Here is a 26,145-nt window from a genome sequence, read left to right as displayed (position 1 = left end):
ATTGGTTAACAAGTTGAATCGCCTAGTCAAGGTGCTTGATGATTGGTTAACAAGTTGAATCACCTAGTCAAGGGCTTGATGATTGGTTAACAAGTTGAATCACCTAGTCAAGGGCTTGATGATTGGTTAACAAGTTGAATCACCTAGTCAAGGTGCCTGATGATTGGTTAACAAGTTGAATCGCCTAGTCAAGGTGCTTGATGATTGGTTAACAAGTTGAATCACCTAGTCAAGGTGCCTGATGATTGGTTAACAAGTTGAATCACCTAGTCAAGGGCTTGATGATTGGTTAACAAGTTGAATCACCTAGTCAAGGGCTTGATGATTGGTTAACAAGTGGAATCACCTAGTCAAGGGCTTGATGATTGGTTAACAAGGTGAATCACCTAGTCAAGGGCTTGATGATAGGTGAATCAGGTGTGCTAGGTCTGGAATAGATCTAATCCATGGAACACTGGTTGGAGTAGACGCCAGTGGTTTGTGTGTGTACAGTGCATTTGGAAAGTATTCAGACCCCTTGACTTTTTTCTAAATTTTGTTACAAAACAGCCTTATTCTAAAATTGATTAAATAGTTGTTTTCCCCCTCATCAATCTACACACAATACCCCATAATGACAAAGCAAAAACAGGTTGAGACATTTTTGTAAATGTATTAAAAATAAAAAACTGAAATATCACATTTACATAAGTATTCAGACCCTTTACTCAGTACTTTGTTGAAGCACCTTTGTCAGCGATTACAGCCTCGAGTCTTCTTGGGTATGATGCTACAAGCTTGGCACACCTGTATTTGGGGAGTTTCTCCCATTCTTCTCTGCAGATCCTCTCAAGCTCCGTCAGGTTGGATGGGGAGCGTCGCTGCACAGCTATTTTCAGGTCTCTCCAGAGAAGTTCGATCGGGTTCAAGTCCTGGCTCTGGCTGGGCCACTCAAGGACATTCAGAGACTTGTCCCGAAGCCACTCCTGCGTTGTCTTGGCTGTGTGTTTAGGGTCGTTGTCCTGTTGGAAGGTGAACCTTCACCCCAGTCTGAGGTCCTGAGTGCTCTGGAGCAGGTTTTCATCAAGGATCTCTCTGTACTTTGCTCCGTTCACCTTTCCCTCGATCCTGACTAGTCTCCCAGTCCCTGCCGCTGAAAAACATCCCCACAGCATGATGCTGCCACCACCATGCTTCACCGTAGGGATGGTGCCAGGTTTCCTCCAGACGTGACGCTTGGCATTCAGGCCAAAGAGTTCAATCTTGGTTTCATCAGACCATTTTTTGGTACATTTTGTGCCTCGACACAATCCTGTCTCGGAGCTCTACGGACAATTCCTTCGACCTCATAGCTTGGTTTTTGCTCTGACATGCACTGCCAACTGTGGGACCTTATATAGACAGGTGTTTGCCTTTCCAAATCATGTCCAATCAATTGAATTTACCACAGGTGGACTCCAATCAAGATGTAGAAACATCTCAAGGATGATCAATGGAAACAGGATGCACCTGAGCTCAATTTCGAGTCTCATAGCAAAGGGTCTGAATACTTACGTAAATAAGGTATTTCTGTTTTTTTATTTGTAATAAATGTGCAAAAATGTCTAAAAACCTGTTTTCGCTTTGTCATTATGGGGTATTGTGTGTAGATTGATGAGGGGGAAAATGAATTGAATCCATTTTAGAATAAGGCTGTAATGTAACAAACTGTGGAAAAAGTCGAGGGGTCTGAATACTTTCCGAAGGCACTGTGTGTGTGTTTTCCTGTGGTGTGTGTGCTCACCGTGGGGTCCGTCCAGAGGGAACACTTCCGGCAGTGCCTACAGGGGGCGCCAGGCGAGCGGGCGTGCTGACAGAAGTGGTTGTACCCGCTGATTGGCTCGCGGCACAGGTAACACATGTAGCCTCCACAACGACACCACATCCTGTTACATCCCTCCGACTTCACCAGACCTGTTCCACACTTCACACACTTCCTGACCCGCGCTGCGGTCATACGCTCCTCACTGTAGGGGACAGAGGAGTTAATACACTAGTTAGTATCTCAACACCAGATCTGTTCTACACTTCCTGACCTGCGGTCATACGCTCCTCACTGTAGGGGACAGAGGAGTTAATACACTAGTTAGTATCTCAACACCAGATCTGTTCTACACTTCCTGACCTGCGGTCATACGCTCCTCACTGTAGGGGACAGAGGAGTTAATACACTAGTTAGTATCTCAACACCAGATCTGTTCTACACTTCCTGACCCCACGCTGCGGTCATACGCTCCTCACTGTAGGGGACAGAGGAGTTAATACACTAGTTAGTATCTCAACACCAGATCTGTTCTACACTTCCTGACCTGCGGTCATACGCTCCTCACTGTAGGGGACAGAGGAGTTAATACACTAGTTAGTATCTCAACACCAGATCTGTTCTACACTTCCTGACCCCACGCTGCGGTCATACGCTCCTCACTGTAGGGGACAGAGGAGTTAATACACTAGTTAGTATCTCAACACCAGATCTGTTCTACACTTCCTGACCCCACGCTGCGGTCATACGCTCCTCACTGTAGGGGACAGAGGAGTTAATACACTAGTTAGTATCTCAACACCAGATCTGTTCTACACTTCCTGACCTGCGGTCATACGCTCCTCACTGTAGGGGACAGAGGAGTTAATACACTAGTTAGTATCTCAACACCAGATCTGTTCTACACTTCCTGACCTGCGGTCATACGCTCCCTCACTGTAGGGGACAGAGGAGTTAACACACTAGTTAGTATCTCAACACCAGATCTGTTCTACACTTCCTGACCTGCGGTCATACGCTCCCTCACTGTAGGGGACAGAGGAGTTAATACACTAGTTAGTATCTCAACACCAGATCTGTTCTACACTTCCTGACCTGCGGTCATACGCTCCTCACTGTAGGGAACAGAGGAGTTAATACACTAGTTAGTATCTCAACACCAGATCTGTTCTACACTTCCTGACCCTGCGGTCATACGCTCCTCACTGTAGGGGACAGAGGAGTTAATACACTAGTTAGTATCTCAACACCAGATCTGTTCTACACTTCCTGACCTGCGGTCATACGCTCCTCACTGTAGGGAACAGAGGAGTTAATACACTAGTTAGTATCTCAACACCAGATCTGTTCTACACTTCCTGACCTGCGGTCATACGCTCCTCACTGTAGGGAACAGAGGAGTTAATACACTAGTTAGTATCTCAACACCAGATCTGTTCTACACTTCCTGACCCCACGCTGCGGTCATACGCTCCTCACTGTAGGGAACAGAGGAGTTAATACACTAGTTAGTATCTCAACACCAGATCTGTTCTACACTTCCTGACCTGCGGTCATACGCTCCTCACTGTAGGGAACAGAGGAGTTAATACACTAGTTAGTATCTCAACACCAGATCTGTTCTACACTTCCTGACCTGCGGTCATACGCTCCTCACTGTAGGGACAGAGGAGTTAATACACTAGTTAGTATCTCAACACCAGATCTGTTCTACACTTCCTGACCACGCTGCGGTCATACGCTCCCTCACTGTAGGGGAACAGAGGAGTTAATTACACTAGTTAGTATCTCAACACCAGATCTGTTCTACACTTCCTGACCTGCGGTCATACGCTCCTCACTGTAGGGGACAGAGGAGTTAATACACTAGTTAGTATCTCAACACCAGATCTGTTCTACACTTCCTGACCTGCGGTCATACGCTCCTCACTGTAGGGGACAGAGGAGTTAATACACTAGTTAGTATCTCAACACCAGATCTGTTCTACACTTCCTGACCTGCGGTCATACGCTCCTCACTGTAGGGAACAGAGGAGTTAATACACTAGTTAGTATCTCAACACCAGATCTGTTCTACACTTCCTGACCTGCGGTCATACGCTCCCTCACTGTAGGGAACAGAGGAGTTAATACACTAGTTAGTATCTCAACACCAGATCTGTTCTACACTTCCTGACCTGCGGTCATACGCTCCTCACTGTAGGGAACAGAGGAGTTAATACACTAGTTAGTATCTCAACACCAGATCTGTTCTACACTTCCTGACCCCACGCTGCGGTCATACGCTCCTCACTGTAGGGGACAGAGGAGTTAATACACTAGTTAGTATCTCAACACCAGATCTGTTCTACACTTCCCGCCCTGCGGTCATACGCTCCTCACTGTAGGGGACAGAGGAGTTAATACACTAGTTAGTATCTCAACACCAGATCTGTTCTACACTTCCCTGACCCCTGCGGTCATACGCTCCTCACTGTAGGGAACAGAGGAGTTAATACACTAGTTAGTATCTCAACACCAGATCTGTTCTACACTTCCTGACCTGCGGTCATACGCTCCCTCACTGTAGGGAACAGAGGAGTTAATACACTAGTTAGTATCTCAACACCAGATCTGTTCTACACTTCCTGACCTGCGGTCATACGCTCCCTCACTGTAGGGGACAGAGGAGTTAATACACTAGTTAGTATCTCAACACCAGATCTGTTCTACACTTCCTGACCCCACGCTGCGGTCATACGCTCCTCACTGTAGGGAACAGAGGAGTTAATACACTAGTTAGTATCTCAACACCAGATCTGTTCTACACTTCCTGACCTGCGGTCATACGCTCCTCACTGTAGGGGACAGAGGAGTTAATACACTAGTTAGTATCTCAACACCAGATCTGTTCTACACTTCCTGACCTGCGGTCATACGCTCCTCACTGTAGGGGACAGAGGAGTTAATACACTAGTTAGTATCTCAACACCAGATCTGTTCTACACTTCCTGACCTGCGGTCATACGCTCCTCACTGTAGGGGACAGAGGAGTTAATACACTAGTTAGTATCTCAACACCAGATCTGTTCTACACTTCCTGACCTGCGGTCATACGCTCCTCACTGTAGGGGACAGAGGAGTTAATACACTAGTTAGTATCTCAACACCAGATCTGTTCTACACTTCCTGACCCGCGCTGCGGTCATACGCTCCTCACTGTAGGGGACAGAGGAGTTAATACACTAGTTAGTATCTCAACACCAGATCTGTTCTACACTTCCTGACCCCGCGCTGCGGTCATACGCTCCTCACTGTAGGGAACAGAGGAGTTAATACACTAGTTAGTATCTCAACACCAGATCTGTTCTACACTTCCTGACCTGCGGTCATACGCTCCCTCACTGTAGGGAACAGAGGAGTTAATACACTAGTTAGTATCTCAACACCAGATCTGTTCTACACTTCCTGACCCCACGCTGCGGTCATACGCTCCTCACTGTAGGGGACAGAGGAGTTAATACACTAGTTAGTATCTCAACACCAGATCTGTTCTACACTTCCTGACCTGCGGTCATACGCTCCTCACTGTAGGGAACAGAGGAGTTAATACACTAGTTAGTATCTCAACACCAGATCTGTTCTACACTTCCTGACCTGCGGTCATACGCTCCTCACTGTAGGGAACAGAGGAGTTAATACACTAGTTAGTATCTCAACACCAGATCTGTTCTACACTTCCTGACCTGCGGTCATACGCTCCTCACTGTAGGGGACAGAGGAGTTAATACACTAGTTAGTATCTCAACACCAGATCTGTTCTACACTTCCTGACCTGCGGTCATACGCTCCTCACTGTAGGGAACAGAGGAGTTAATACACTAGTTAGTATCTCAACACCAGATCTGTTCTACACTTCCTGACCTGCGGTCATACGCTCCTCACTGTAGGGGACAGAGGAGTTAATACACTAGTTAGTATCTCAACACCAGATCTGTTCTACACTTCCTGACCTGCGGTCATACGCTCCCTCACTGTAGGGGACAGAGGAGTTAATACACTAGTTAGTATCTCAACACCAGATCTGTTCTACACTTCCTGACCTGCGGTCATACGCTCCTCACTGTAGGGGACAGAGGAGTTAATACACTAGTTAGTATCTCAACACCAGATCTGTTCTACACTTCCTGACCTGCGGTCATACGCTCCTCACTGTAGGGAACAGAGGAGTTAATACACTAGTTAGTATCTCAACACCAGATCTGTTCTACACTTCCTGACCTGCGGTCATACGCTCCCTCACTGTAGGGAACAGAGGAGTTAATACACTAGTTAGTATCTCAACACCAGATCTGTTCTACACTTCCTGACCTGCGGTCATACGCTCCCTCACTGTAGGGGACAGAGGAGTTAATACACTAGTTAGTATCTCAACACCAGATCTGTTCTACACTTCCTGACCTGCGGTCATACGCTCCTCACTGTAGGGAACAGAGGAGTTAATACACTAGTTAGTATCTCAACACCAGATCTGTTCTACACTTCCTGACCTGCGGTCATACGCTCCCTCACTGTAGGGAACAGAGGAGTTAATACACTAGTTAGTATCTCAACACCAGATCTGTTCTACACTTCCTGACCCCACGCTGCGGTCATACGCTCCTCACTGTAGGGAACAGAGGAGTTAATACACTAGTTAGTATCTCAACACCAGATCTGTTCTACACTTCCTGACCTGCGGTCATACGCTCCCTCACTGTAGGGAACAGAGGAGTTAATACACTAGTTAGTATCTCAACACCAGATCTGTTCTACACTTCCTGACCCGCGCTGCGGTCATACGCTCCTCACTGTAGGGGAACAGAGGAGTTAATACACTAGTTAGTATCTCAACACCAGATCTGTTCTACACTTCCTGACCTGCGGTCATACGCTCCTCACTGTAGGGAACAGAGGAGTTAATACACTAGTTAGTATCTCAACACCAGATCTGTTCTACACTTCCTGACCTGCGGTCATACGCTCCTCACTGTAGGGGACAGAGGAGTTAATACACTAGTTAGTATCTCAACACCAGATCTGTTCTACACTTCCTGACCTGCGGTCATACGCTCCCTCACTGTAGGGAACAGAGGAGTTAATACACTAGTTAGTATCTCAACACCAGATCTGTTCTACACTTCCTGACCTGCGGTCATACGCTCCCTCACTGTAGGGAACAGAGGAGTTAATACACTAGTTAGTATCTCAACACCAGATCTGTTCTACACTTCCTGACCCCACGCTGCGGTCATACGCTCCTCACTGTAGGGGACAGAGGAGTTAATACACTAGTTAGTATCTCAACACCAGATCTGTTCTACACTTCCTGACCTGCGGTCATACGCTCCTCACTGTAGGGGACAGAGGAGTTAATACACTAGTTAGTATCTCAACACCAGATCTGTTCTACACTTCCTGACCTGCGGTCATACGCTCCTCACTGTAGGGAACAGAGGAGTTAATACACTAGTTAGTATCTCAACACCAGATCTGTTCTACACTTCCTGACCTGCGGTCATACGCTCCCTCACTGTAGGGAACAGAGGAGTTAATACACTAGTTAGTATCTCAACACCAGATCTGTTCTACACTTCCTGACCTGCGGTCATACGCTCCTCACTGTAGGGGACAGAGGAGTTAATACACTAGTTAGTATCTCAACACCAGATCTGTTCTACACTTCCTGACCCCACGCTGCGGTCATACGCTCCTCACTGTAGGGAACAGAGGAGTTAATACACTAGTTAGTATCTCAACACCAGATCTGTTCTACACTTCCTGACCTGCGGTCATACGCTCCTCACTGTAGGGGACAGAGGAGTTAATACACTAGTTAGTATCTCAACACCAGATCTGTTCTACACTTCCTGACCTGCGGTCATACGCTCCTCACTGTAGGGGACAGAGGAGTTAATACACTAGTTAGTATCTCAACACCAGATCTGTTCTACACTTCCTGACCTGCGGTCATACGCTCCTCACTGTAGGGGACAGAGGAGTTAATACACTAGTTAGTATCTCAACACCAGATCTGTTCTACACTTCCTGACCTGCGGTCATACGCTCCTCACTGTAGGGGACAGAGGAGTTAATACACTAGTTAGTATCTCAACACCAGATCTGTTCTACACTTCCTGACCCGCGCTGCGGTCATACGCTCCTCACTGTAGGGGACAGAGGAGTTAATACACTAGTTAGTATCTCAACACCAGATCTGTTCTACACTTCCTGACCCGCGCTGCGGTCATACGCTCCTCACTGTAGGGAACAGAGGAGTTAATACACTAGTTAGTATCTCAACACCAGATCTGTTCTACACTTCCTGACCTGCGGTCATACGCTCCTCACTGTAGGGAACAGAGGAGTTAATACACTAGTTAGTATCTCAACACCAGATCTGTTCTACACTTCCTGACCCCACGCTGCGGTCATACGCTCCTCACTGTAGGGGACAGAGGAGTTAATACACTAGTTAGTATCTCAACACCAGATCTGTTCTACACTTCCTGACCTGCGGTCATACGCTCCTCACTGTAGGGAACAGAGGAGTTAATACACTAGTTAGTATCTCAACACCAGATCTGTTCTACACTTCCTGACCCGCGCTGCGGTCATACGCTCCTCACTGTAGGGGACAGAGGAGTTAATACACTAGTTAGTATCTCAACACCAGATCTGTTCTACACTTCCTGACCCGCGCTGCGGTCATACGCTCCTCACTGTAGGGAACAGAGGAGTTAATACACTAGTTAGTATCTCAACACCAGATCTGTTCTACACTTCCTGACCTGCGGTCATACGCTCCTCACTGTAGGGAACAGAGGAGTTAATACACTAGTTAGTATCTCAACACCAGATCTGTTCTACACTTCCTGACCTGCGGTCATACGCTCCTCACTGTAGGGGACAGAGGAGTTAATACACTAGTTAGTATCTCAACACCAGATCTGTTCTACACTTCCTGACCTGCGGTCATACGCTCCTCACTGTAGGGGACAGAGGAGTTAATACACTAGTTAGTATCTCAACACCAGATCTGTTCTACACTTCCTGACCTGCGGTCATACGCTCCCTCACTGTAGGGGACAGAGGAGTTAATACACTAGTTAGTATCTCAACACCAGATCTGTTCTACACTTCCTGACCCCACGCTGCGGTCATACGCTCCTCACTGTAGGGGACAGAGGAGTTAATACACTAGTTAGTATCTCAACACCAGATCTGTTCTACACTTCCTGACCCCACGCTGCGGTCATACGCTCCTCACTGTAGGGAACAGAGGAGTTAATACACTAGTTAGTATCTCAACACCAGATCTGTTCTACACTTCCTGACCTGCGGTCATACGCTCCTCACTGTAGGGGACAGAGGAGTTAATACACTAGTTAGTATCTCAACACCAGATCTGTTCTACACTTCCTGACCTGTGGTCATACGCTCCTCACTGTAGGGGACAGAGGAGTTAATACACTAGTTAGTATCTCAACACCAGATCTGTTCTACACTTCCTGACCCCACGCTGCGGTCATACGCTCCTCACTGTAGGGAACAGAGGAGTTAATACACTAGTTAGTATCTCAACACCAGATCTGTTCTACACTTCCTGACCTGCGGTCATACGCTCCTCACTGTAGGGAACAGAGGAGTTAATACACTAGTTAGTATCTCAACACCAGATCTGTTCTACACTTCCTGACCTGCGGTCATACGCTCCTCACTGTAGGGGACAGAGGAGTTAATACACTAGTTAGTATCTCAACACCAGATCTGTTCTACACTTCCTGACCTGCGGTCATACGCTCCTCACTGTAGGGAACAGAGGAGTTAATACACTAGTTAGTATCTCAACACCAGATCTGTTCTACACTTCCTGACCTGCGGTCATACGCTCCTCACTGTAGGGAACAGAGGAGTTAATACACTAGTTAGTATCTCAACACCAGATCTGTTCTACACTTCCTGACCTGCGGTCATACGCTCCCTCACTGTAGGGAACAGAGGAGTTAATACACTAGTTAGTATCTCAACACCAGATCTGTTCTACACTTCCTGACCCCACGCTGCGGTCATACGCTCCTCACTGTAGGGGACAGAGGAGTTAATACACTAGTTAGTATCTCAACACCAGATCTGTTCTACACTTCCTGACCCCACGCTGCGGTCATACGCTCCTCACTGTAGGGAACAGAGGAGTTAGTACACTAGTTAGTATCTCAACACCAGATCTGTTCTACACTTCCTGACCTGCGGTCATACGCTCCTCACTGTAGGGAACAGAGGAGTTAATACACTAGTTAGTATCTCAACACCAGATCTGTTCTACACTTCCTGACCTGCGGTCATACGCTCCTCACTGTAGGGGACAGAGGAGTTAATACACTAGTTAGTATCTCAACACCAGATCTGTTCTACACTTCCTGACCTGCGGTCATACGCTCCTCACTGTAGGGAACAGAGGAGTTAATACACTAGTTAGTATCTCAACACCAGATCTGTTCTACACTTCCTGACCCCACGCTGCGGTCATACGCTCCTCACTGTAGGGGACAGAGGAGTTAATACACTAGTTAGTATCTCAACACCAGATCTGTTCTACACTTCCTGACCTGCGGTCATACGCTCCCTCACTGTAGGGAACAGAGGAGTTAATACACTAGTTAGTATCTCAACACCAGATCTGTTCTACACTTCCTGACCTGCGGTCATACGCTCCCTCACTGTAGGGGACAGAGGAGTTAATACACTAGTTAGTATCTCAACACCAGATCTGTTCTACACTTCCTGACCTGCGGTCATACGCTCCTCACTGTAGGGAACAGAGGAGTTAATACACTAGTTAGTATCTCAACACCAGATCTGTTCTACACTTCCTGACCCCACGCTGCGGTCATACGCTCCTCACTGTAGGGAACAGAGGAGTTAATACACTAGTTAGTATCTCAACACCAGATCTGTTCTACACTTCCTGACCTGCGGTCATACGCTCCTCACTGTAGGGAACAGAGGAGTTAATACACTAGTTAGTATCTCAACACCAGATCTGTTCTACACTTCCTGACCTGCGGTCATACGCTCCTCACTGTAGGGAACAGAGGAGTTAATACACTAGTTAGTATCTCAACACCAGATCTGTTCTACACTTCCTGACCCCACGCTGCGGTCATACGCTCCTCACTGTAGGGAACAGAGGAGTTAATACACTAGTTAGTATCTCAACACCAGATCTGTTCTACACTTCCTGACCTGCGGTCATACGCTCCTCACTGTAGGGAACAGAGGAGTTAATACACTAGTTAGTATCTCAACACCAGATCTGTTCTACACTTCCTGACCTGCGGTCATACGCTCCTCACTGTAGGGGACAGAGGAGTTAATACACTAGTTAGTATCTCAACACCAGATCTGTTCTACACTTCCTGACCCCACGCTGCGGTCATACGCTCCTCACTGTAGGGGACAGAGGAGTTAATACACTAGTTAGTATCTCAACACCAGATCTGTTCTACACTTCCTGACCCCACGCTGCGGTCATACGCTCCTCACTGTAGGGGACAGAGGAGTTAATACACTAGTTAGTATCTCAACACCAGATCTGTTCTACACTTCCCTGACCTGCGGTCATACGCTCCCCTCACTGTAGGGAACAGAGGAGTTAATACACTAGTTAGTATCTCAACACCAGATCTGTTCTACACTTCCTGACCTGCGGTCATACGCTCCTCACTGTAGGGAACAGAGGAGTTAATACACTAGTTAGTATCTCAACACCAGATCTGTTCTACACTTCCTGACCTGCGGTCATACGCTCCTCACTGTAGGGAACAGAGGAGTTAATACACTAGTTAGTATCTCAACACCAGATCTGTTCTACACTTCCTGACCTGCGGTCATACGCTCCCTCACTGTAGGGAACAGAGGAGTTAATACACTAGTTAGTATCTCAACACCAGATCTGTTCTACACTTCCTGACCTGCGGTCATACGCTCCTCACTGTAGGGAACAGAGGAGTTAATACACTAGTTAGTATCTCAACACCAGATCTGTTCTACACTTCCTGACCTGCGGTCATACGCTCCCTCACTGTAGGGGACAGAGGAGTTAATACACTAGTTAGTATCTCAACACCAGATCTGTTCTACACTTCCTGACCTGCGGTCATACGCTCCTCACTGTAGGGAACAGAGGAGTTAATACACTAGTTAGTATCTCAACACCAGATCTGTTCTACACTTCCTGACCCCACGCTGCGGTCATACGCTCCTCACTGTAGGGGACAGAGGAGTTAATACACTAGTTAGTATCTCAACACCAGATCTGTTCTACACTTCCTGACCTGCGGTCATACGCTCCTCACTGTAGGGAACAGAGGAGTTAGTACACTAGTTAGTATCTCAACACCAGATCTGTTCTACACTTCCTGACCTGCGGTCATACGCTCCTCACTGTAGGGGACAGAGGAGTTAATACACTAGTTAGTATCTCAACACCAGATCTGTTCTACACTTCCTGACCCCACGCTGCGGTCATACGCTCCTCACTGTAGGGAACAGAGGAGTTAATACACTAGTTAGTATCTCAACACCAGATCTGTTCTACACTTCCTGACCTGCGGTCATACGCTCCTCACTGTAGGGGACAGAGGAGTTAATACACTAGTTAGTATCTCAACACCAGATCTGTTCTACACTTCCTGACCCCACGCTGCGGTCATACGCTCCTCACTGTAGGGAACAGAGGAGTTAATACACTAGTTAGTATCTCAACACCAGATCTGTTCTACACTTCCTGACCTGCGGTCATACGCTCCCTCACTGTAGGGGACAGAGGAGTTAATACACTAGTTATTATCTCAACACCAGATCTGTTCTACACTTCCTGACCTGCGGTCATACGCTCCTCACTGTAGGGAACAGAGGAGTTAATACACTAGTTAGTATCTCAACACCAGATCTGTTCTACACTTCCTGACCTGCGGTCATACGCTCCTCACTGTAGGGAACAGAGGAGTTAATACACTAGTTAGTATCTCAACACCAGATCTGTTCTACACTTCCTGACCTGTGGTCATACGCTCCTCACTGTAGGGGACAGAGGAGTTAATACACTAGTTAGTATCTCAACACCAGATCTGTTCTACACTTCCTGACCCGCGCTGCGGTCATACGCTCCTCACTGTAGGGGACAGAGGAGTTAATACACTAGTTAGTATCTCAACACCAGATCTGTTCTACACTTCCTGACCTGTGGTCATACGCTCCCTCACTGTAGGGGACAGAGGAGTTAATACACTAGTTAGTATCTCAACACCAGATCTGTTCTACACTTCCTGACCCGCGCTGCGGTCATACGCTCCTCACTGTAGGGGACAGAGGAGTTAATACACTAGTTAGTATCTCAACACCAGATCTGTTCTACACTTCCTGACCTGCGGTCATACGCTCCTCACTGTAGGGGACAGAGGAGTTAATACACTAGTTAGTATCTCAACACCAGATCTGTTCTACACTTCCTGACCCCACGCTGCGGTCATACGCTCCTCACTGTAGGGAACAGAGGAGTTAATACACTAGTTAGTATCTCAACACCAGATCTGTTCTACACTTCCTGACCTGCGGTCATACGCTCCTCACTGTAGGGGACAGAGGAGTTAATACACTAGTTAGTATCTCAACACCAGATCTGTTCTACACTTCCTGACCTGCGGTCATACGCTCCTCACTGTAGGGAACAGAGGAGTTAATACACTAGTTAGTATCTCAACACCAGATCTGTTCTACACTTCCTGACCCCACGCTGCGGTCATACGCTCCTCACTGTAGGGAACAGAGGAGTTAATACACTAGTTAGTATCTCAACACCAGATCTGTTCTACACTTCCTGACCCTGCGGTCATACGCTCCCTCACTGTAGGGGACAGAGGAGTTAATACACTAGTTAGTATCTCAACACCAGATCTGTTCTACACTTCCTGACCTGCGGTCATACGCTCCTCACTGTAGGGGACAGAGGAGTTAATACACTAGTTAGTATCTCAACACCAGATCTGTTCTACACTTCCTGACCTGTGGTCATACGCTCCTCACTGTAGGGGACAGAGGAGTTAATACACTAGTTAGTATCTCAACACCAGATCTGTTCTACACTTCCTGACCCGCGCTGCGGTCATACGCTCCTCACTGTAGGGGACAGAGGAGTTAATACACTAGTTAGTATCTCAACACCAGATCTGTTCTACACTTCCTGACCCCACGCTGCGGTCATACGCTCCTCACTGTAGGGGACAGAGGAGTTAATACACTAGTTAGTATCTCAACACCAGATCTGTTCTACACTTCCTGACCTGCGGTCATACGCTCCTCACTGTAGGGGACAGAGGAGTTAATACACTAGTTAGTATCTCAACACCAGATCTGTTCTACACTTCCTGACCCCACGCTGCGGTCATACGCTCCTCACTGTAGGGGACAGAGGAGTTAATACACTAGTTAGTATCTCAACACCAGATCTGTTCTACACTTCCTGACCCCACGCTGCGGTCATACGCTCCTCACTGTAGGGGAACAGAGGAGTTAATACACTAGTTAGTATCTCAACACCAGATCTGTTCTACACTTCCTGACCCCACGCTGCGGTCATACGCTCCTCACTGTAGGGAACAGAGGAGTTAATACACTAGTTAGTATCTCAACACCAGATCTGTTCTACACTTCCTGACCCCACGCTGCGGTCATACGCTCCCTCACTGTAGGGACAGAGGAGTTAATACACTAGTTAGTATCTCAACACCAGATCTGTTCTACACTTCCTGACCTGCGGTCATACGCTCCTCACTGTAGGGGAACAGAGGAGTTAATACACTAGTTAGTATCTCAACACCAGATCTGTTCTACACTTCCTGACCCCACGCTGCGGTCATACGCTCCTCACTGTAGGGGACAGAGGAGTTAATACACTAGTTAGTATCTCAACACCAGATCTGTTCTACACTTCCTGACCTGCGGTCATACGCTCCCTCACTGTAGGGGACAGAGGAGTTAATACACTAGTTAGTATCTCAACACCAGATCTGTTCTACACTTCCTGACCTGCGGTCATACGCTCCTCACTGTAGGGGACAGAGGAGTTAATACACTAGTTAGTATCTCAACACCAGATCTGTTCTACACTTCCTGACCCCACACTGCGGTCATACGCTCCTCACTGTAGGGAACAGAGGAGTTAATACACTAGTTAGTATCTCAACACCAGATCTGTTCTACACTTCCTGACCCCACGCTGCGGTCATACGCTCCTCACTGTAGGGAACAGAGGAGTTAATACACTAGTTAGTATCTCAACACCAGATCTGTTCTACACTTCCTGACCTGCGGTCATACGCTCCTCACTGTAGGGGATAGAGGAGTTAATACACTAGTTAGTATCTCAACACCAGATCTGTTCTACACTTCCTGACCTGCGGTCATACGCTCCTCACTGTAGGGGACAGAGGAGTTAATACACTAGTTAGTATCTCAACACCAGATCTGTTCTACACTTCCTGACCTGCGGTCATACGCTCCTCACTGTAGGGAACAGAGGAGTTAATACACTAGTTAGTATCTCAACACCAGATCTGTTCTACACTTCCTGACCCCACGCTGCGGTCATACGCTCCTCACTGTAGGGAACAGAGGAGTTAATACACTAGTTAGTATCTCAACACCAGATCTGTTCTACACTTCCTGACCTGCGGTCATACGCTCCTCACTGTAGGGAACAGAGGAGTTAATACACTAGTTAGTATCTCAACACCAGATCTGTTCTACACTTCCTGACCTGCGGTCATACGCTCCTCACTGTAGGGGACAGAGGAGTTAGTACACTAGTTAGTATCTCAACACCAGATCTGTTCTACACTTCCTGACCTGTGGTCATACGCTCCCTCACTGTAGGGGACAGAGGAGTTAATACACTAGTTAGTATCTCAACACCAGATCTGTTCTACACTTCCTGACCCCACGCTGCGGTCATACGCTCCTCACTGTAGGGGACAGAGGAGTTAATACACTAGTTAGTATCTCAACACCAGATCTGTTCTACACTTCCTGACCCCACGCTGCGGTCATACGCTCCTCACTGTAGGGGACAGAGGAGTTAATACACTAGTTAGTATCTCAACACCAGATCTGTTCTACACTTCCTGACCTGCGGTCATACGCTCCTCACTGTAGGGAACAGAGGAGTTAATACACTAGTTAGTATCTCAACACCAGATCTGTTCTACACTTCCTGACCCCACGCTGCGGTCATACGCTCCTCACTGTAGGGGACAGAGGAGTTAATACACTAGTTAGTATCTCAACACCAGATCTGTTCTACACTTCCTGACCTGCGGTCATACGCTCCCTCACTGTAGGGGACAGAGGAGTTAATACACTAGTTAGTATCTCAACACCAGATCTGTTCTACACTTCCTGACCTGCGGTCATACGCTCCTCACTGTAGGGGACAGAGGAGTTAATACACTAGTTAGTATCTCAACACCAGATCTGTTCTACACTTCCTGACCTGCGGTCATACGCTCCTCACTGTAGGGAACAGAGGAGTTAATACACTAGTTAGTATCTCAACACCAGATCTGTTCTACACTTCCTGACCTGCGGTCATACGCTCCCTCACTGTAGGGGACAGAGGAGTTAATACACTAGTTAGTATCTCAACACCAGATCTGTTCTACACTTCCTGACCCCACGCTGCGGTCATACGCTCCTCACTGTAGGGAACAGAGGAGTTAATACACTAGTTAGTATCTCAACACCAGATCTGTTCTACACTTCCTGACCTGCGGTCATACGCTCCTCACTGTAGGGGACAGAGGAGTTAATACACTAGTTAGTATCTCAACACCAGATCTGTTCTACACTTCCTGACCTGCGGTCATACGCTCCTCACTGTAGGGGATAGAGGAGTTAATACACTAGTTAGTACACTAGTTAGTACACTAGTTAGAAGCCTGAATAGTCAGATCTGATGGTTCTGGCAGGCTACTTCCTGTCTGTTAGCTGCAGGAAGTCTGAGGAGCTGTGGACAGCAACAACAGGAAGTACTGGACGTGTGTGGTAAGTGTATTTGTAGTGAGTGTTTTAACACTGTGTGTTAGAGTGGGTGTGTGTGTTAGAGAGAGAGTGTGTGTTAGTGTGTATTAACACTGTGTGTGTATTAACACTGTGTTAGTGTGGAGAAACAGGAAGCATCCGTCTGCTAAACTTCCTGCCTAGTCATCCGGGAAATAGAGCTGTTTACCCAGCACCCTCTCTGGTGTGAGAGGAACAGGACACAGAGCAGGCTTTAGCTCCATCCCTGCACTAACACCTGGTGTGTATTCACTATGAACAAAACAGGACCGAGCGGGACCAACCAGAGTTTGTCCAATTAGAAACTCTCGTTTTCAATGCAAAACGTTTTGCTACGGTGTCCACTAATGAATACAGCCCTGATAACACGAACCAAGGGCTGGATGGGAACCGTGTTAGAGCAGGGCTGGAACTAAAACCTGCACACAAGGCGGCTCTCCAGGACCAGGTTGTAGACTAATAGTTTAGAAGGTTTAAAATATAAGGTTTTAGTGCAGTGTTATCCTAGTCCAGGAGGCCCAAAGGAAGGGCAGTGTTATCCTAGTCTAGGAGGCCCAAAGGAAGGGCAGTGTTATCCTAGTCCAGGAGACCCAAAGGAAGGTTTTAGGGCAGTGTTATCCTAGTCCAGGAGGCCCAAAGGAAGGGCAGTGTTATCCTAATCCAGGAGGCCCAAAGGAAGGGCAGTGTTATCCTAGTCCAGGAGGCCAAAAGGAAGGGCAGTGTTATCCTAATCCAGGAGGCCCAAAGGAAGGGCAGTGTTATCCTAGTCCAGGAGGCCCAAAGGAAGGGCAGTGTTATCCTAGTCCAGGAGGCCCAAAGGAAGGGCAGTGTTATCCTAATCCAGGAGGCCCAAAGGAAGGGCAGTGTTATCCTAGTCCAGGAGGCCCAAAGGAAGGGCAGTGTTATCCTAGTCCAGGAGGCCCAAAGGAAGGGCAGTGTTATCCTAGTCCAGGAGGCCCAAAGGAAGGGCAGTGTTATCCTAGTCCAGGAGGCCCAAAGGAAGGGCAGTGTTATCCTAGTCCAGGAGATCCAAAGGAAGGTTTTAGGGCAGTGTTATCCTAGTCCAGGAGATCCAAAGGAAGGTTTTAGGGCAGTGTTATCCTAGTCCAGGAGATCCAAAGGAAGGTTTTAGGGCAGTGTTATCCTAGTCCAGGAGGCCCAAAGGAAGGTTTTAGGGCAGTGTTATCCTAGTCCAGGGGGCCCAAAGGAAGGGCAGTGTTATCCTAGTCCAGGAGGCCCAAAGGAAGGGCAGTGTTATCCTAGTCCAGGGGGCCCAAAGGAAGGTTTTAGGGCAGTGTTATCCTAGTCCAGGAGGCCCAAAGGAAGGTTTTAGGGCAGTGTTATCCTAGTCCAGGGGGCCCAAAGGAAGGGCAGTGTTATCCTAGTCCAGGAGGCCCAAAGGAAGGGCAGTGTTATCCCTAGTCCAGGGGGCCCAAAGGAAGGTTTTAGGGCAGTGTTATCCTAGTCCAGGAGATCCAAAGGAAGGGCAGTGTTATCCTAGTCCAGGAGGCCCAAAGGAAGGGCAGTGTTATCCTAGTCCAGGAGGCCCAAAGGAAGGGCAGTGTTATCCTAGTCCAGGAGGCCCAAAGGAAGGGCAGTGTTATCCTAGTCCAGGAGGCCCAAAGGAAGGGCAGTGTTATCCTAGTCCAGGAGGCCCAAAGGAAGGGCAGTGTTATCCTAGTCCAGGAGGCCCAAAGGAAGGGCAGTATTATCCTAGTCCAGGAGGCCCAAAGGAAGGTTTTAGGGCAGTGTTATCCTAGTCCAGGAGATCCAAAGGAAGGTTTTAGTGCAGTGTTATCCTAGTCCAGGAGGCCCAAAGGAAGGGCAGTGTTATCCTAGTCCAGGAGTCCCAAAGGAAGGGCAGTGTTATCCTAGTCCAGGAGGCCCAAAGGAAGGGCAGTGTTATCCTAGTCCAGGAGGCCCAAAGGAAGGGCAGTGTTATCCTAGTCCAGGAGGCCCAAAGGAAGGGCAGTGTTATCCTAGTCCAGGAGGCCCAAAGGAAGGTTTTAGTGCAGTGTTATCCTAGTCCAGGAGGCCCAAAGGAAGGTTTTAGGGCAGTGTTATCCTAGTCCAGGAGGCCCAAAGGAAGGTTTTAGGGCAGTGTTATCCTAGTCCAGGAGGCCCAAAGGAAGGTTTTAGGGCAGTGTTATCCTAGTCCAGGAGGCCCAAAGGAAGGGCAGTGTTATCCTAGTCCAGGAGGCCCAAAGGAAGGTTTTAGGGCAGTGTTATCCTAGTCCAGGAGGCCCAAAGGAAGGTTTTAGTGCAGTGTTATCCTAGTCCAGGAGGCCCAAAGGAAGGTTTTAGGGCAGTGTTATCCTAGTCCAGGAGATCCAAAGGAAGGTTTTAGGGCAGTGTTATCCTAGTCCAGGAGATCCAAATGAAGGTTTTAGGGCAGTGTTATCCTAGTCCAGGAGATCCAAAGGAAGGTTTTAGGGCAGTGTTATCCTAGTCCAGGAGATCCAAAGGAAGGTTTTAGGGCAGTGTTATCCTAGTCCAGGAGGTCCAAAGGAAGGTTTTAGGGCAGTGTTATCCTAGTCCAGGAGGCCCAAAGGAAGGTTTTAGGGCAGTGTTATCCTAGTCCAGGAGATCCAAATGAAAGTTTTAGGGCAGTGTTATCCTAGTCCAGGAGGTCCAAAGGAAGGTTTTAGGGCAGTGTTATCCTAGTCCAGGGGACCCAAAGGAAGGTTTTAGTGCAGTGTTATCCTAGTCCAGGAGGCCCAAAGGAAGGTTTTAGGGCAGTGTTATCCTAGTCCAGGAGGCCCAAAGGAAGGTTTTAGTGCAATGTTATCCTAGTCCAGGAGGCCCAAAGGAAGGTTTTAGGGCAGTGTTATCCTAGTCCAGGAGATCCAAAGGAAGGTTTTAGGGCAGTGTTATCCTAGTCCAGGAGACCCAAAGGAAGGTTTTAGTGCAGTGTTATCCTAGTCCAGGAGGCCCAAAGGAAGGTTTTAGTGCAGTGTTATCCTAGTCCAGGAGGCCCAAAGGAAGGTTTTAGTGCAGTGTTATCCTAGTCCAGGAGATACAAAGGAAGGTTTTAGGGCAGTGTTATCCTAGTCCAGGAGGCCCAAAGGAAGGTTTTAGGGCAGTGTTATCCTAGTCCAGGAGACCCAAAGGAAGGTTTTAGGGCAGTGTTATCCTAGTCCAGGAGATCCAAAGGAAGGTTTTAGGGCAGTGTTATCCTAGTCCAGGGGATCCAAAGGAAGGTTTTAGTGCAGTGTTATCCTAGTCCAGGAGACCCAAAGGAAGGTTTTAGGGCAGTGTTATCCTTGTCCAGGGGATCCAAAGGAAGGTTTTAGGGCAGTGTTATCCTAGTCCAGGGGATCCAAAGGAAGGTTTTGGCAGTGTTATCCTAGTCCAGGAGGCCCAAAGGAAGGTTTTAGGGCAGTGTTATCCTAGTCCAGGGGATCCAAAGGAAGGGCAGTGTTATCCTAGTCCAGGGGATCCAAAGGAAGGTTTTAGGGCAGTGTTATCCTAGTCCAGGAGGCCCAAAGGAAGGTTTTAGGGCAGTGTTATCCTAGTCCAGGAGGCCCAAAGGAAGGTTTTAGGGCAGTGTTATCCTAGTCCAGGAGATCCAAATGAAGGTTTTAGGGCAGTGTTATCCTAGTCCAGGAGGCCCAAAGGAAGGTTTTAGTGCAGTGTTATCCTAGTCCAGGAGGCCCAAAGGAAGGTTTTAGTGCAGTGTTATCCTAGTCCAGGAGATCCAAATGAAGGTTTTAGGGCAGTGTTATCCTAGTCCAGGAGGCCCAAAGGAAGGTTTTAGGGCAGTGTTATCCTAGTCCAGGAGATCCAAAGGAAGGTTTTAGGGCAGTGTTATCCTAGTCCAGGGGATCCAAAGGAAGGTTTTAGTGCAGTGTTATCCTAGTCCAGGAGATCCAAAGGAAGGTTTTAGGGCAGTGTTATCCTAGTCCAGGAGATCCAAAGGAAGGTTTTAGGGCAGTGTTATCCTAGTCCAGGAGGCCCAAAGGAAGGTTTTAGTGCAGTGTTATCCTAGTCCAGGAGATCCAAAGGAAGGTTTTAGGGCAGTGTTATCCTAGTCCAGGAGATCCAAAGGAAGGTTTTAGGGCAGTGTTATCCTAGTCCAGGAGATCCAAAGGAAGGTTTTAGGGCAGTGTTATCCTAGTCCAGGAGGCCCAAAGGAAGGTTTTAGTGCAGTGTTATCCCAGTCCAGGAGGCCCAAAGGAAGGTTTTAGGGCAGTGTTATCCTAGTCCAGGAGATCCAAAGGAAGGTTTTAGGGCAGTGTTATCCTAGTCCAGGAGGCCCAAAGGAAGGTTTTAGGGCAGTGTTATCCTAGTCCAGGAGATCCAAAGGAAGGTTTTAGGGCAGTGTTATCCTAGTCCAGGAGATCCAAAGGAAGGTTTTAGGGCAGTGTTATCCTAGTCCAGGAGATCCAAAGGAAGGTTTTAGTGCAGTGTTATCCTAGTCCAGGAGATCCAAAGGAAGGTTTTAGGACAGTGTTATCCTAGTCCAGGAGGCCCAAAGGAAGGTTTTAGTGCAGTGTTATCCTAGTCCAGGAGACCCAAAGGAAGGGCAGTGTTATCCTAGTCCAGGAGATCCAAAGGAAGGTTTTAGGGCAGTGTTATCCTAGTCCAGGAGATCCAAAGGAAGGTTTTAGTGCAGTGTTATCCTAGTCCAGGAGATCCAAAGGAAGGTTTTAGGACAGTGTTATCCTAGTCCAGGAGGCCCAAAGGAAGGTTTTAGTGCAGTGTTATCCTAGTCCAGGAGACCCAAAGGAAGGGCAGTGTTATCCTAGTCCAGGAGATCCAAAGGAAGGTTTTAGGGCAGTGTTATCCTAGTCCAGGAGACCCAAGGGAAGGTTTTAGGGCAGTGTTATCCTTGTCCAGGGGATCCAAAGGAAGGTTTTAGGGCAGTGTTATCCTAGTCCAGGGGATCCAAAGGAAGGTTTTAGTGCAGTGTTATCCTAGTCCAGGAGGCCCAAAGGAAGGTTTTAGGGCAGTGTTATCCTAGTCCAGGGGATCCAAAGGAAGGGCAGTGTTATCCTAGTCCAGGGGATCCAAAGGAAGGTTTTAGGGCAGTGTTATCCTAGTCCAGGAGGCCCAAAGGAAGGTTTTAGGGCAGTGTTATCCTAGTCCAGGAGGCCCAAAGGAAGGTTTTAGGGCAGTGTTATCCTAGTCCAGGAGATCCAAAGGAAGGTTTTAGGGCAGTGTTATCCTAGTCCAGGAGGCCCAAAGGAAGGTTTTAGTGCAGTGTTATCCTAGTCCAGGAGGCCCAAAGGAAGGTTTTAGTGCAGTGTTATCCTAGTCCAGGAGATCCAAAGGAAGGTTTTAGGGCAGTGTTATCCTAGTCCAGGAGGCCCAAAGGAAGGTTTTAGGGCAGTGTTATCCTAGTCCAGGAGATCCAAAGGAAGGTTTTAGGGCAGTGTTATCCTAGTCCAGGGGATCCAAAGGAAGGTTTTAGTGCAGTGTTATCCTAGTCCAGGAGATCCAAAGGAAGGTTTTAGGGCAGTGTTATCCTAGTCCAGGAGATCCAAAGGAAGGTTTTAGGGCAGTGTTATCCTAGTCCAGGAGGCCCAAAGGAAGGTTTTAGTGCAGTGTTATCCTAGTCCAGGAGATCCAAAGGAAGGTTTTAGGGCAGTGTTATCCTAGTCCAGGAGATCCAAAGGAAGGTTTTAGGGCAGTGTTATCCTAGTCCAGGAGATCCAAAGGAAGGTTTTAGGGCAGTGTTATCCTAGTCCAGGAGGCCCAAAGGAAGGTTTTAGTGCAGTGTTATCCTAGTCCAGGAGGCCCAAAGGAAGGTTTTAGGGCAGTGTTATCCTAGTCCAGGAGATCCAAAGGAAGGTTTTAGGGCAGTGTTATCCTAGTCCAGGAGGCCCAAAGGAAGGTTTTAGGGCAGTGTTATCCTAGTCCAGGAGATCCAAAGGAAGGTTTTAGGGCAGTGTTATCCTAGTCCAGGAGATCCAAAGGAAGGTTTTAGGGCAGTGTTATCCTAGTCCAGGAGGCCCAAAGGAAGGTTTTAGTGCAGTGTTATCCTAGTCCAGGAGGCCCAAAGGAAGGTTTTAGTGCAGTGTTATCCTAGTCCAGGAGATCCAAAGGAAGGTTTTAGGGCAGTGTTATCCTAGTCCAGGAGATCCAAAGGAAGGTTTTAGGGCAGTGTTATCCTAGTCCAGGAGATCCAAAGGAAGGTTTTAGGGCAGTGTTATCCTAGTCCAGGAGGCCCAAAGGAAGGTTTTAGTGCAGTGTTATCCTAGTCCAGGAGGCCCAAAGGAAGGTTTTAGGGCAGTGTTATCCTAGTCCAGGAGATCCAAAGGAAGGTTTTAGGGCAGTGTTATCCTAGTCCAGGAGGCCCAAAGGAAGGTTTTAGGGCAGTGTTATCCTAGTCCAGGAGATCCAAAGGAAGGTTTTAGGGCAGTGTTATCCTAGTCCAGGAGATCCAAAGGAAGGTTTTAGGGCAGTGTTATCCTAGTCCAGGAGATCCAAAGGAAGGTTTTAGTGCAGTGTTATCCTAGTCCAGGAGATCCAAAGGAAGGTTTTAGGACAGTGTTATCCTAGTCCAGGAGGCCCAAAGGAAGGTTTTAGTGCAGTGTTATCCTAGTCCAGGAGACCCAAAGGAAGGGCAGTGTTATCCTAGTCCAGGAGATCCAAAGGAAGGTTTTAGGGCAGTGTTATCCTAGTCCAGGAGATCCAAAGGAAGGTTTTAGTGCAGTGTTATCCTAGTCCAGGAGATCCAAAGGAAGGTTTTAGGACAGTGTTATCCTAGTCCAGGAGGCCCAAAGGAAGGTTTTAGTGCAGTGTTATCCTAGTCCAGGAGACCCAAAGGAAGGGCAGTGTTATCCTAGTCCAGGAGATCCAAAGGAAGGTTTTAGGGCAGTGTTATCCTAGTCCAGGAGACCCAAAGGAAGGTTTTAGGGCAGTGTTATCCTAGTCCAGGGGATCCAAAGGAAGGGCAGTGTTATCCTAGTCCAGGAGATCCAAAGGAAGGTTTTAGGGCAGTGTTATCCTAGTCCAGGAGACCCAAAGGAAGGTTTTAGGGCAGTGTTATCCTAGTCCAGGGGATCCAAAGGAAGGGCAGTGTTATCCTAGTCCAGGAGGCCCAAAGGAAGGTTTTAGTGCAGTGTTATCCTAGTCCAGGAGATCCAAAGGAAGGTTTTAGTGCAGTGTTATCCTAGTCCAGCAGGCCCAAAGGAAAGTTTTAGTGCAGTGTTATCCTAGTCCAGGGGATCCAAAGGAAGGTTTTAGGGCAGTGTTATCCTAGTCCAGGGGATCCAAAGGAAGGTTTTAGGGCAGTGTTATCCTAGTCCAGGGGATCCAAAGGAAGGTTTTAGGGCAGTGTTATCCTAGTCCAGGGGATCCAAAGGAAGGTTTTAGTGCAGTGTTATCCTAGTCCAGGAGACCCAAAGGAAGGTTTTAGGGCAGTGTTATCCTAGTCCAGGGGATCCAAAGGAAGGTTTTAGGACAGTGTTATCCTTGTCCAGGGGATCCAAAGGAAGGTTTTAGGGCAGTGTTATCCTAGTCCAGGAGGCCCAAAGGAAGGTTTTAGTGCAGTGTTATCCTAGTCCAGGAGACCCAAAGGAAGGTTTTAGTGTAGTGTTATCCTAGTCCAGGGGATCCAAAGGAAGGGCAGTGTTATCCTAGTCCAGGGGATCCAAAGGAAGGTTTTAGTGCAGTGTTATCCTAGTCCAGGGGATCCAAAGGAAGGTTTTAGGGCAGTGTTATCCTAGTCCAGGGGATCCAAAGGAAGGTTTTAGGACAGTGTTATCCTAGTCCAGGAGGCCCAAAGGAAGGTTTTAGGGCAGTGTTATCCTAGTCCAGGGGATCCAAAGGAAGGTTTTAGGACAGTGTTATCCTAGTCCATGTGATCCAAAGGAAGGTTTTAGGGCAGTGTTATCCTAGTCCAGGAGACCCAAAGGAAGGTTTTAGGGCAGTGTTATCCTAGTCCAGGGGATCCAAAGGAAGGTTTTAGGGCAGTGTTATCCTAGTCCAGGGGATCCAAAGGAAGGTTTTAGGGCAGTGTTATCCTTGTCCAGGAGATCCAAAGGAAGGGCAGTGTTATCCTTGTCCAGGGGATCCAAAGGAAGGTTTTAGGGCAGTGTTATCCTTGTCCAGGGGACCCAAAGGAAGGTTTTAGGACAGTGTTATCCTTGTCCAGGATATCCAAAGGAAGGTTTTAGGGCAGTGTTATCCTAGTCCAGGGGACCCAAAGGAAGGTTTTAGGGCAGTGTTATCCTAGTCCAGGGGACCCAAAGGAAGGTTTTAGGGCAGTGTTATCCTAGTCCAGGGGATCCAAAGGAAGGTTTTAGGACAGTGTTATCCTTGTCCAGGGGATCCAAAGGAAGGTTTTAGGGCAGTGTTATCCTAGTCCAGGAGGCCCAAAGGAAGGTTTTAGTGCAGTGTTATCCTAGTCCAGGAGACCCAAAGGAAGGTTTTAGTGCAGTGTTATCCTAGTCCAGGGGATCCAAAGGAAGGGCAGTGTTATCCTAGTCCAGGGGATCCAAAGGAAGGTTTTAGTGCAGTGTTATCCTAGTCCAGGGGATCCAAAGGAAGGTTTTAGGGCAGTGTTATCCTAGTCCAGGGGATCCAAAGGAAGGTTTTAGGACAGTGTTATCCTAGTCCAGGAGGCCCAAAGGAAGGTTTTAGGGCAGTGTTATCCTAGTCCAGGGGATCCAAAGGAAGGTTTTAGGACAGTGTTATCCTAGTCCAGGAGATCCAAAGGAAGGTTTTAGGGCAGTGTTATCCTAGTCCAGGAGACCCAAAGGAAGGTTTTAGGGCAGTGTTATCCTAGTCCAGGGGATCCAAAGGAAGGTTTTAGGGCAGTGTTATCCTAGTCCAGGGGATCCAAAGGAAGGTTTTAGGGCAGTGTTATCCTTGTCCAGGAGATCCAAAGGAAGGGCAGTGTTATCCTTGTCCAGGGGATCCAAAGGAAGGTTTTAGGGCAGTGTTATCCTTGTCCAGGAGACCCAAAGGAAGGTTTTAGTGCAGTGTTATCCTAGTCCAGGAGGCCCAAAGGAAGGTTTTAGTGCAGTGTTATCCTAGTCCAGGAGATCCAAAGGAAGGTTTTAGGGCAGTGTTATCCTAGTCCAGGAGACCCAAAGGAAGGTTTTAGGGCAGTGTTATCCTAGTCCAGGAGATCCAAAGGAAGGGCAGTGTTATCCTAGTCCAGGAGATCCAAAGGAAGGTTTTAGGGCAGTGTTATCCTAGTCCAGGGGATCCAAAGGGGAACATATTTTAGTCTTCCCCTAGCACAGCCTTTGGTTCCACAGGACCAGGATTGGGACACT

General features: G+C 47.8%; 1 protein-coding gene across 2 annotated transcripts in view; it reads right to left on the bottom strand.

The window, feature by feature from the left end:
* rnf216 (ring finger protein 216) overlaps positions 1-26,145 on the bottom strand; it is a 139,343-nt gene that overhangs the window by 3,595 nt on the left and 109,603 nt on the right. For both annotated transcript variants that reach the window (XM_045216265.1, XM_045216264.1), the window contains exon 15: positions 1,763-1,985. In XM_045216265.1, the coding sequence (XP_045072200.1) occupies positions 1,763-1,985 (223 nt within the window). The remainder of the gene's footprint in view (positions 1-1,762; positions 1,986-26,145) is intronic.

The sequence above is a fragment of the Coregonus clupeaformis genome, unplaced genomic scaffold (genome assembly GCF_020615455.1).
Source record: "Coregonus clupeaformis isolate EN_2021a unplaced genomic scaffold, ASM2061545v1 scaf0656, whole genome shotgun sequence".
Lineage (NCBI taxonomy): Eukaryota > Metazoa > Chordata > Actinopteri > Salmoniformes > Salmonidae > Coregonus > Coregonus clupeaformis.
This window is presented reverse-complemented; position numbering and strand designations above follow the sequence as displayed.